Raw genomic sequence first — 12,241 nt, 5'->3', positions numbered from 1 at the left:
CCTATAAAAGCCCTTCTGGTTACGCTGTCACTTGTGAGTGGAGTCTAATCTGCCCTTCTGTACGGAAAATGAATAGTGAGGTTGGTGGAAAGGCCACAAAAGGCGTAAGCACTTCCACTCTGGTTACTCTTAAACAAGAGACTTCAGAGCCAGCGATCACTCATCCCGCTCAGTTTCCCCGCATGCCTTGACCTCTTTATTTTGATTTTCTTCATGTTTTTTCTCTTTTGTGTGTTTAAAAGGAAACACTGCTAAAATGTCAGCAGAATCTGCTGAGACAAAGAGATGCCATCGCCCACAGGATGAAGAAACTGGCAGCCAAGCAGGTGGAGTTAACAGTAAGTCTATTTCACTGGTTGATTTTAATTTGTCTAGATGTCAGTCACAGCGCAATACAAATTGCTTGCTGACATCTCTGTGACTGTTTGTCTGAAGACTTCTCAGTGCGTGGGAGCACATGGTGCAAAATTCAAGTTTGTCAAGTAGTTTGATTTAATGCATAGAAAGAGTGATATTATTTAGTATGCAAGACCAGTCTTTGCTGTTCCATTAGTTTCACTATCTGTGAACATTGTGATCTGAAACACAACCAAGGTCCCAGAGTCGGACCTGAGGAGAATGCCTCTGTAACATCATATATATTCCTTTCTTTTACTCTGCAGCTGCTCATTTTGTTTTTGTTATAATTCAAGTGGAGCATGTATCATTGTGCTGATGTGTCACATTCCCTGGAAGGTTAAATAAGTTATGAATCCTGAAAGCACTCTTGTATATCACTAACTTCTTTTGTCTTTGCCTGTGTAATCATACTAGCTTGCCATTTTCTGTACACTTTGATCAAAAAAGCATATGAAAAAAAGCTTGTTTTTCTTGCTTTGTTTATTGCATTCTGTGTGCTGCTCCACAGCTATATCTCATTGCTTCAGGGCCTGTCTGATTCTCGCTATGCTTGAGATTAAACAGTCAGTTAATGAACTGCTTGGTCTTGCAGCAGACAAACAAATGTGCAATGGTATTAATCTCCATGTTCAAAGCACATGTTAGCTTCTCAGGTGTAGTTATTTGCTATTGATGGTTTTTTTTCTGAAATAAAAATCATTATCCTGTTTTTGAGTCAGTTATCATAGTAACAGTTCTATTGACCTTAGTGCCTGGCAACCTTGCAAAAGAATACAGAGCTTAGTGTTTAATTGTTCATTGCTCCATTCCCCAACTATCAATCTGTCCAAACGTTACAACTCACATTCTGACCTCTCATGGCCCTTTCACCTCAGAAAAAGACAGATGCGGTGAAGGAGAAGATCAAAAAGAAGTATGCAGACATGAAGCGGGTGCTGGACGAGGACCTCCGGATCACACTGGCCCAGCTGGACACAGAGCATGAAGCCACAGAGAAGCTGGTGGAGGATAAGATAGAGGACTGCTATCACCTCACTCAGGAACTGGACCAGGAACTGGCCAAGATCAGCAATGAGGTGAAAACAAATGGAAGTGACATTCAGGTAAACACAAAGTTTATTCTTTGAATTTTAATTCTGTCTGTGCTATAAAAATTTCTAAACATTAAATATATGTATTTTTTTTTCAACAGAATGCAGAAAGAGACAAAAGGTATGATTCCTGTAATAATAGCTTGCTGCGAAACGAGGTAAATGATACTCGTGGAAGATTTGATATGACTAGTGAATAAGTGGCTAAAACAAACAAGGGGAGAGTACCTGGACTCAATTATACCTTTGTCTGCTGCTCATAGTCTGATAAAAAATAAACAAAACACTTCCTTGTTTTTCAGAATAATTTTGTTTTTGCAGTGACACAATCCACATTCCTGGTACAAGCTCCCAGTTCACATTATTACGATGAAATGCTTTCACACTTAAACCACAAGCTTAAAAATTGAATTTCGTTTCATCACGTGGAGTGATTAAACTGATTCTCTGTCTAAAACAGGATCTCTGAGACACTTAAACTGACTGACCCTGACCTGATTCAGACGGATGATTTCAAGAATGACCAGTTGCTGAGTCTTACCATCAATCTGCTGCTGTTCATCAGATCCCAGGTCCCTGTCACCAAGAAGCTGTTTCAGAGCTGTGAGTTCACCCAGAAAGACAGGTAGATTCTGTGAATGAGCTCAGGACACAGAGGGAAAAGTGTTTGCCACGGTTGTAAACTCACAGGCTGGGTGGGGGGCATAACAGATTATCTCAACTAAGCTTTGTTCCTTTTTCCACAGATGCATCAGAGGTTGTTCTTGATGCTGACACTGCACACCCCAAGTTGATCATCTCTCCTGAGGGTGACTCAGCCACATACACAGAAACCTGGCAGGACGTCCCAGAAACTCCCTCCCGCTTTGACAACACCTTAAATGTGATCAGTGAGAGGGGGTTCAGCGATGGCCGCCACTACTGGGAGGTGGATGTGAGCGGAAAGACCTACTGGGAGCTGGGGCTCACCTACCCAAGCATCCTACGCAAGGGCAGAGAGGAGGACTGCTGGCTGGGCCGGGGCAAAGAGTCTTGGTGTGTGGAATACTTTAATGGAGACTACACTGCGTGGTATGGTGGTGTTAAGCATGAGCTGCCTCTGCTGGCAGGAAGACAGTTCACTCGAATTGGGGTTTTCTGCAGCTTTCCTGGGGGTCTGGTGTGCTTTCTAGGAGCTGATACCATGACGCCCCTCCACTGCTTCAGTGCTGGGACCTTCACTGACATCCTTCATCAGGCATTATGTCCTGGTCATGACAATGAAGGCACAAACTGGAAGTGTCTTAAAATTTGCGATGCCAAGCGATCACCTCCTGTTCTGTGAGGCGGAGCACGAAAGAGAGGTGGTCAGGAATGTGTTGTGCTGGGGGGCATGCGCATCAGCTGCCTGATCCAACATTTTTAACTTGTCACACGGCCTGAGCTCTGGCCACTTTGCGTGTCAGGCTGGTCTAAATTTGCTTAAAGGAATTTTTACGGCACCCCTATTTTAGATCTACAGATCATGTTGTTTATTTGCAGTCAGTGAGGCTTTCCTTTACAGTTCTTTTTTACAGGATTAGCTTAATTTCTATGGATGAATAAAACTGAACATACGGATAAAGAATTGTAAATTTAATGTTGGAATGTCAAAGTAAAATTATCTGAAAATCCCTCATTCAGCTGTTTCAGATTTAATGTGTCTTTTAAAAAAGACAAAGAATCTAAAACAAGGAGAAGAATGTCCTGGAAGATTTAACAGAATCATTACTGTCTACGAAAAACCATCTTTCTTTTACCTCTGAAGAAATTAAAATGTGAAATAAAAGAGTTTCAGAGGTTAAACCTTCAGTTTCTATTCAAAAGTAGCTTTACCTTTACTTTAATCAGAATAAAAAAACAGAATTGTTCATGGTGTCTTGAGAGGAGATACACTCACGCTGCATCCAGTCTTTGTGCAGTAAAGGGTTTTATCTGGGGGGAGGTGGGCAGTGGGGGGCCAACAGACCATGTGTAAGCGCTTTATTGTTACAAAGAATTTTTCTAATGAGGCATTTTGCTGAGGACCCGCTTGTCACCTCCTTTCTGGAACGCTCCGCTGGGCTCCTGTCTCTTTAAGAGCCCTCTGTTGAGAAGCTGATTCATCCAAAATGCTACGTTGCAAAGCAGCCGCAGCCTCTCTCTTTATGAGGTGTGCCAAAGAAGGAACAATGCAAATGTGTGTCATGGTGATGTCATTCAAATAAAGAAGGAAAAGCCTGCATTACAGACAAGATGTTTTGGGTCGCTCAGTTACAATAAGTTTAATCATTTAACTTAAAGGGAGAAAACAACTCCCTTTAATGCAAACTTTGCAGGTACACAAAAAGTTGTATAACACATAAGCACCGTCGCCTCACAGCAAGAGTGTTCCAGGTTCAACTCCCGGCTGGGGCCTTTCTGTGTGGAGTTTGCATGTGATGGACTGACGACCTGTCCAGGGTGTACCCCGCCTCTCACCCGATGACCGCTGGGATAGGCTCCATGAGTCAAAAACATCTATCGTTAGTTTACAGTGTGATGTTCTAATGAGGGAGCACTTGGGAAATTTGTTAACGAGATCAATTAATTGTAATTTTTTACTTTATTGTAGGATTTCTTAACCAGAGGACGAAAAAAAATCTAAATATATTCAGGCGAGCCCATTAAGTGTGGTCCTTTAAGTCCTGACAGAACATTGCATTTTTGTCTTCAGACTTTTCACGTTCAAGAAAAACAACACACACTTTGTGACATGGTAACTTCTTAAGGTTTAATACAAGAAACTGTTTACATGAGCATTCCCCAACTAACCCTTGCCCCAAATTAAAAGTTGGGCCAGATTATAATTTCTATAAACGAATTCATTTTTCAAAATCTTTTCAAATATATTCCTGAGGACAACAGCATTTAACACCAGAAAGCATTAAAGTTTTACCCTTAAAAGAGATTTTTTTTTCTCCCCTCCCCTCCTTCATATCCATTCCAAAACAAGTGGAGCAAAAATTCCTTTCAGGTCGGGCACCACATCATTGATCAGAGATCCAATTTGACAAGAACTGGGAATGCCAGTACTGATCGCACACCTGGCACCCATCGAGTAAATGTTATCAAAAAGAAAAGAAAAATGGCTGGTAAAAGATACAAAGCATCTTAATAATGAAAAAAACATCGCAGGAACAGTGAGAGTGCATGTTGCATATATGTGAATTGTGTAAGATCAGACTTGTCACTGCCTGTAATAGCTGCCTCTGTGATTTACAGACTTCAGGACAATATGACACAGTTTATCTGCAGAAACAGTCAGCAAACGATAACATTCGGCAAAGGGCAATTTAGGTGTATATATTAAAAAAAAAAAAAATCAATCTTAAGATCGTATCATACAACTCAATCATACTAATCAATTCATAAAATTATGCAATATTGAGTTTAAAATGTGCCAAAGTGCACTAAGTGCCCCGAAGAATGAAATACCTCTTTTTAGCGATTTGTTTTTTTTTTTTCAAAACAAAAATTCCATTTTCTAAAATAAAAATAGCAATAAATGTACTTGCACCTGTTAGCTACAGTGTAGTATATGTGAAGACGATGTACAACAGTAATATACAGTGAAATGATGCTGCATTTGTGCTTTGGGCCCCAGTTCAGCTTTACACTATGATATTCCCCAAGTTTATCACACAGCTTTAGACACTTTTAAGTAGTCTGTCTGGTGTTTTGTAACCATTCAGCAATGCTATTAAAGGAGAATGCCTGACGGATAAAAAAAAAAAAAGAAAAGAAAGGGAATTCATTAAACTGATTTGTTGGACCCTGGTTAATAAATAGGTGCACAATTTTGACCATGTGCCATTACATGAAGTTCACTTCTTTAGGTTTGAACATGCAAGTGAAGACTTCAACATCATGCTGAGAATCTCAGCAAAAACTGCAAATGACCTTTGCTATGCGCTTGACCCAAAGTCTCAAAGAACTACACATCACTACACAGCAAAAGATCACACCTTCCCAGCCACTACGTATATGAAATGATTTAACATGACATTTACCCACTTGATGGGACATTAAAGATCCTGAGGATGCCATGATGCTGCCACCCACTTTAACTGGCTAGGAAGGCTGAGACACTGAGCCTTTGGCATAGTGCTGAACTATTTTCTCGTCGGAGTGTTGTTTTTTTTTTTCTTTCCTTTCTCTCTCTCTTTTTTGACAACTGACAGCTGAAATCGTAAAAACAGACATATTTAAAAATGATCGGCTCCATTTTCCAGATGAATAATCCCTCCATTTAACCATCCCCTGCATATTGTGTTTGATCGTAACTGACCCTTGATTTATGTTGGGAAAACAATCTGAGGAACTGAAATTACAGCATACATTTCGAAATGCTTGAAAAAAAAAAATCTGGCACTCTTTTCCAATTTTTTTTCTGCTGTGCAACAGAGAGTACAACGCACTCATCGGACAGGTTCCGTCTGTAGGGAGCCTTTGGGGCTCTGCTCATACCTGGTTTTATCAATAAGTCAATCAGTAGAAACTGTGAGCTGAGCAGGAAAATCTCCTCAGAAGCACTGAGGAAACGATTGAAAGAATTGTCAAGCGAGACTTTCTTTTGTTTTTGTCTGTCTGGTGTCTGGACACAAAATTTATACCGAAAAATAACCAGTCAACCCATTTGTGTTCATTTCTACTGCAAAAGATAACCCAATAGCTGCGAGCACAGTGCCTAAGTTCTGGCCTCCTCTCTTTTCTTACCTTAAATGCTGACAGATTAGATCAGCATGTTTTTGGTCCAAATATCTCTTTCTTTTGTTTGAAATGTAACTTCAATCTATTCTTTAAGGTACTTTGCATTTTTTACATCCCACATAACATTATCTGCCTCTAGTGTGACCCAGGCAGATCTGAAACAGATTAATCTCTATTCAAACACTCCATTTTGCAGAGTAAACCTACTGCTGACACCCTGTTTGTTGTCCACAGCTGGCTCTGTAAGGTACGATGGACGCGTTTAATGGGATACTCACTAAGGATGCATACTGAGGCGTTTTCTATTAGAAGGTGTGAGCGCTGTGAGGTACTTAGAGCTGTCCACTTGTGATGGATAGCACAGGCTCCATATTAATGCCAAGTATGACTGAGTGCCCGAGAGTAGCAAATGTAATTCTTTTCTTTAATTTGCTGAGAAGCCAATTCCATATAATGACTGCTATTCTTAGCTTTTGTCTTTTCTTTTTTTTTTTTTTATTTAATTTATACCAAGTCCACCAAGGCAAAGTCTATGCCAAATTTTGCAAATGCTGGAAAATGAAGCGATACATATTCAGATATGATTCCCCAAACCCAGAAAAACTGGCAGCGAATTTTATGGGCTGGCAGAATAACATGTATATTTCACAACGCCTGTCGACAAAGATCAGATTAAATCAGGAAGAGAAGGAACCTGAAGAAGTGGTTTTACCATCAACACATGAACGCGAGTGTCACGGTATGTTTTTGTTATCACAGAGTGCTCGTTTTCAGGCCCAACTTCACATGCAAAATGTCATCTGTGCTCCGAACGTGCAGCGTCCTGCCGGGCCTGAATTATCCCTGAATGCTTTGACCGCTTAGTCAGTCCAATCAGTCCGGTCAGTCAATAAGTGAGTCTTCGTCATATAGTACAGGTGGGCGGTCAGTTGAAATACAGTTCTTTAGTCAGCATAGAGACCACACAGGGAATCTGCTTCTTCTCACTGAAGCGTGGGTCTTCAGACCAGGACTCAAAGCATGTGGCCACCATGTAGTTGACCCGTGTCAGGATCTGCATTATCTCCAGCTGCTTGCCGAACTCGTTGAGGACATTGCAGAGCGCCTGGACAAACCAGGAGCCACGCCCAGGGTTCCTCCAAGAGTAATATCCTAGAAAACCATCATGAGGAGTTTAAGTTAAAGACACATCGAAAAACGTAACTGCAAGATCGCATCCATTTGGAAATAGAATAGATTTTACCTGGCACAGTGGAATAAGCAAAGAGGAAATCTGCCTCCACGGGGATCTTGTGTCTCGGATTAGCATCCGTCTCCAAGGTATCGTTTGGTGGCCCCGAATCTGTCTGTATACCATCATCAAATTCAGAACCCCGACAGGCCTGGTGAAGTAAATGAAATGACATCTAATTGATCCTGAGTAGCTTAGTTGACAAAGACTTTGTGAAGCAAATACAACATTTACTGTTTTTAAAAGATGGAATGAGCACAATCTTATTATTCGCTGATTTATCAACCACAGCACCTGTTTCAGTTAAAAACTCTTTATCACTTACTTAACCATTAGGGTCAAGAGTGGCGAAAAGCCTGCGATTTTGAACACAATTATTCAAATATCAAAGTGTTCCGAGACTCTACCTGGATGAAGAAGAGTTTCGGCTTCCCCACTAAGCTTTTGCACATGTCCCCCCTGAACAGCGAGGTCATAGATTTGATGGGCATGGCGCCGTCAGTGCCGTAGATCATGCCCTCCTCACCGTGGCTTAGCAGGATACAGGCGAAACACGAGCTGTCGCTATGGTCCTCCTCCGAGGCTGACCCATACACACAAACAAACACGGAACTATTAGATCATCTCAGGCCAACACAAAGACAAACAAGCATGCAAGCTCAAGCTCACACCTGCGGCCAATTCACAATCACCCATTAACATTACCACGGCCGTGATTGGACGGTGGGAGGCGACAGCGCTGATGACCACAGAACCGTGTCGCCCATTTAATCTACTTGAGTGAATCAATACTTTACGGCAGTTAAGATCTAGATTAGAACGCTTAACAAGAACTCAAGTTTCTTTTACTATTGTAATTCAGGTCAGTTTGGCTTATGTCTGATTTATAATAATCTGATCTGAATCTAAGTGAATACTTTCACACCAGCGCCATCTGCTGTTTGGCTTTGTGGTTTGAGAAAAACAAAAACATGACAGTGCTGTATGGATATCAGAATACAATACATTTTAACTACAGAGGGAAATCCGTTTTCTGATATTACTTTCAAATACTCGCACTAAGACGCTGCTCAAAGTACTGTCGCTATGCTGCGGTAAAAAAAATGGCCAGAAGTTATGTCACAATCTTATTTCAAATCATATCATAATGCACATATTTGAACCAAACAAACACATTGCATCCACAGAACACATTTAAACGACCATAATGTCAGAATATACATATCTGTATATTTACCCAAAGTTAAGCAATAGCCTCACACATCAGGACATGTTTATTTGGCTGCATATGTTCTAGGTGTGCTTTCAGCCTGATAGTGTTGAAGTCAAAGGAAATAAATGTAAAAACTGGCAATTTTATTCCAAAAAATAACTATAAATTCTCCAACTGTCTTTCATTATATTCAATGAAGTTTTTTGACAGTCAAAATTCCCAGTGTCAATATGTTAAAATTCAAAAATTCTTAAAGTAGGTATTGTAAATACGTCATCTACTATGAAAGAAGTGTGAGAGCGTTTCTACGTCACCGACATGAAATAACAGAGTACGAAACTACTCACCCTCTTTGAGAAGACGCTCCATCTTCTCACACGTCTGATCGTTGTAGATGAAAACATCAAAGCCCAGGCTCTTGAAGCATTTGAACAGCTCGCCTGCATCGCGGTCTGTGCCATTTCGTACATTCATCCCTGTCGAAACAGTATACTTAGAATACAGGTCCATGTGCGAGAACACTGAGCAAAGTCAAATTCCATTTTTTTTTTCCCCCCATAGGGAAAAAAGTGTGAAAAACGATCCAGTAGCTGTGAAAAACGCCACGTGAAACATGTCCGCTGTACCTGTGTTTTCATCAAAGTTTTTGTTGTTGATGATGATGCACTTCCCCACTCGTTGATGGCTCATCTTATACTGGAATGTTGGTGAAACAATTCTGTAATGGCTTTCAGAAGAGTGGTCCTGCTCCCGCGTCTGGCCATCCTTATTCTTCTTACTGACGGGGCCAGAAACAAAGAAAATTTGCCAGTCTGTACCTCTTTGATAATAATTTGAAAATAAATAAATGATCAAATAAATACCCATATTAAATTAGGCCTACAAACTCTTACCATATAACATAGCAACTTGCAAGTTGATATCTAAAAAATATCCTCGACTCATTTTACATTTTACACGTGGAAAGTTTTTCTCAACTAAATGCAAAGGCCTCCAACACACGCAGCACACATGAAACTCAAATCAACCTGAACCACTTACTCAGACACCAAAGCAAACATACATTTTCAAATAAGGCATTAATGTCGCCGCCAAATTCGATTGCAGTGATCCACTGTCGGGTTTAAAAAACTTTAAACTAGAACATTTTTCCTTGGCGCGGGTATCAAAAAATTGGAAGCAGATGAATGAACGAGAGGAAATCTTCCACTCGAGGCCGTTCCCACAGACCTGTCATATTTCCATTCTTTAAAAGATTCGTCCCGATCGCTAGGCCAATAGTGGCCTATTGGAGGCTCAAAAAATCCCAGCTTGTTCCAGAAGAGCCCAGTCATCAGGTTACTCAGGTACTGGAACAATACACAGCAACGCACAGCAACACTCTGCATTTACACTGACAGGTAGTCCAGCCATACTCTATTTAACATGTGGTCCAGAACATTTGAAGCCCCCCTCCCATCTCCAAAGTATGCCAACATACGACACCAAACAACTGCCTGTAGGTGGGCAAAGAGCTGAAGCCCTGTTTTACTGTGGGTTGGGCAGCAGGAGGAAGAGGAGACTGATGAGTCTGTCTTACCTGGGTTGGTCATGAAGCGCGACGCCACTCTGCATCTGAAATGCCTTGGTTTTGGTCTTTTTTCTTTTTTCTCCCCACAAGAAAAAATGTGTAAGATTCTCCAGACCCAGTAGCTTAATTTGTCAGGTGTGTGCTAGGATGCCAACATGCTCTCTGTTCTGGATGGAGACCTGACTGGTCCAGCGGCTGCTGAGGACAGGGGCAGCGCACTGTGAGCTCCCTGAGTCAGCAGCCTCTCCACCACACCAGTGCTTTCTAAAGGCCTATTCACACACGGCCCCGTGCCTCACTGCCTGCTGAGGTCAGGCAGGGCAACAAGATGCTCTGCTGCTGACAGGCAAAGAATCCACCTATGGGCTACACACATATATGTGACCGATATTTTGAAAGACAAGTTAAAGCAGTTATAAATCAGCATCAAAAGAGATGCAGAAATAAGCGCGTTGGATCTTTTTAGTTGAGCCGAAAACACGGAATTTGTATCCACAGCCGTGTACACAATTTATCATGTTATAACATCATTTGAACCACATCGGTAAGGACAATTTCTGTTTAGGTTGCGGAGTGTGATAGTTTTCCAGAAGATTGTCATTTATCATCTTTAGGCCAACTCACTTCACATGACAAATGATTAATATTTCAAGATAAATAACGTCTGTCCTGCTTTACGGACAGATTTAACCAAAAGCCATCAACATCGACAGAAGAAGAAATCACTGTTCTCACTCTTCTAGCATTTAATGCACAATCCTTTTCTGATATACTAGGCCATGTTTTGTCTTTGGCATTCCACATTTGTTTATAATCTGATATCTGAGATCCTGTTCGATTTTTTTTTATGCTCAAAAAATAAATGGTCTAAAATCATCAGTGTCAATCGTGACACACTGGGGTCAGGTTTTAAATGACAGAGAGAGCATTTGGGGATTTGCCTTTGGTTGACTTTGTCCACTTGAGAAACAGATGACAAATTCTCCTATCGTAAAGGTTCAGAGCGCCACCTTGTGAGTGAGACTGGAACAAGGAAGTCCTGATGAAGATTTATACTTTTACATAACAAGCAAAGACAAGGGCCACTGTAAAAGGGCCTTTACTGTGAAATACAATTTTAAAATTCACATACCCATCAGTCTAATTCTAAACAACCATTTGAGGGCTGATCCCTGTCCCAGAACTATTTCCATGCTCCTTGATCCATTATTCTAATCAGGTTGCCCAAAACATAATGTCACTATATGTCAGAAATATACTTTATCTTTTCAAGTTGGGGAATAGTTGTGATCTTTTTCATGATAGGGAGTCCACATATATTTTGAATTGTGTTTGAGGACGTATGTAGAAGAGATGTATCACCACAGGCATAGTTTTACAACTGTCAAATAAATATAGCACGAGTAATGTATGCCAAGGCTACACAGAAAAGGAAGTTACCGCCCAAAAAGAAGAAATCTTCCTCCGCGGTCGGGTCTGGCATCTGCTTCGTCTCCTTCCTCAACTTCACCTCCAAGTCTAACGGGATCAGCAGGTTCTCCAGCCATCTGCAGTTAACACGACACTCAGCACTGAACCCTTAATGATTGCTCTATATGACGTGCGGTTATTTAAATGTATGGAAACATCAGCTTCACTGTTTGTTTCATTTTCTGCCTGTCACTGCGAACAGCAACACTGATCAAAAAGGTTTAAAAACTGTCATTCATCACATATCTATCAACAATAGGTGCTAATTTAAACGCGCATTTTCAGTTTTGAACACTCAGTCGTGTGATAAAGCTACCACATAGCAAACACTTGTTAGCTAAAAATTAAAACCGTTTGTGATGGACAGAAAGATAGAAATAATTCGGCATTTACTTACACTCAGTAATTCCTCTACTGTGCTATATCGGATTATCTGCTGCACAAAAGTTGACTGTGAAGCAGCTCTTCCTCTCCAAAGTTTCGGTGACTTTCTTACCCTTAAAACTTAAGAAAATGAA

The 12,241-nt window shown here is 40.9% G+C and overlaps 2 protein-coding genes across 2 annotated transcripts; one reads left to right on the top strand and one right to left on the bottom strand.

Annotated features, from left to right (window-relative positions):
* The first annotated feature begins 68 nt into the window (after positions 1-68).
* Positions 69-3,026, top strand: LOC140278019 (probable E3 ubiquitin-protein ligase TRIML1). The gene is made up of 5 exons (XM_072372909.1): positions 69-104; positions 243-338; positions 1,275-1,517; positions 1,949-2,093; positions 2,237-3,026. The coding sequence occupies exons 1-5, from the start codon at positions 69-71 to the stop codon at positions 2,812-2,814; spliced, it is 1,098 nt and encodes a 365-aa protein (XP_072229010.1). The 3' UTR covers positions 2,815-3,026.
* A 1,220-nt stretch (positions 3,027-4,246) lies between these two features.
* On the bottom strand, positions 4,247-12,229 carry casp7 (caspase 7, apoptosis-related cysteine peptidase). Its single transcript, XM_072373805.1, has 7 exons — positions 12,121-12,229; positions 11,694-11,800; positions 9,310-9,461; positions 9,031-9,159; positions 7,878-8,053; positions 7,483-7,621; positions 4,247-7,391 (listed from the first exon to the last, which is right to left on the bottom strand). Exons 2-7 carry the CDS (start codon positions 11,798-11,800, stop codon positions 7,165-7,167), a joined length of 930 nt encoding a protein of 309 aa, XP_072229906.1. The 5' UTR covers positions 12,121-12,229; the 3' UTR covers positions 4,247-7,164.
* Positions 12,230-12,241: the final 12 nt, after the last annotated feature.

This window comes from Leuresthes tenuis, unplaced genomic scaffold (genome assembly GCF_036924035.1).
Source record: "Leuresthes tenuis unplaced genomic scaffold, fLeuTen1.0.hap1 SCAF_20, whole genome shotgun sequence".
In the NCBI taxonomy this organism is placed as follows: domain Eukaryota; kingdom Metazoa; phylum Chordata; class Actinopteri; order Atheriniformes; family Atherinopsidae; genus Leuresthes; species Leuresthes tenuis.
The sequence above is the reverse complement of the archived record's forward strand: the minus strand, read 5'-3'. Positions and strand labels throughout refer to the sequence as shown.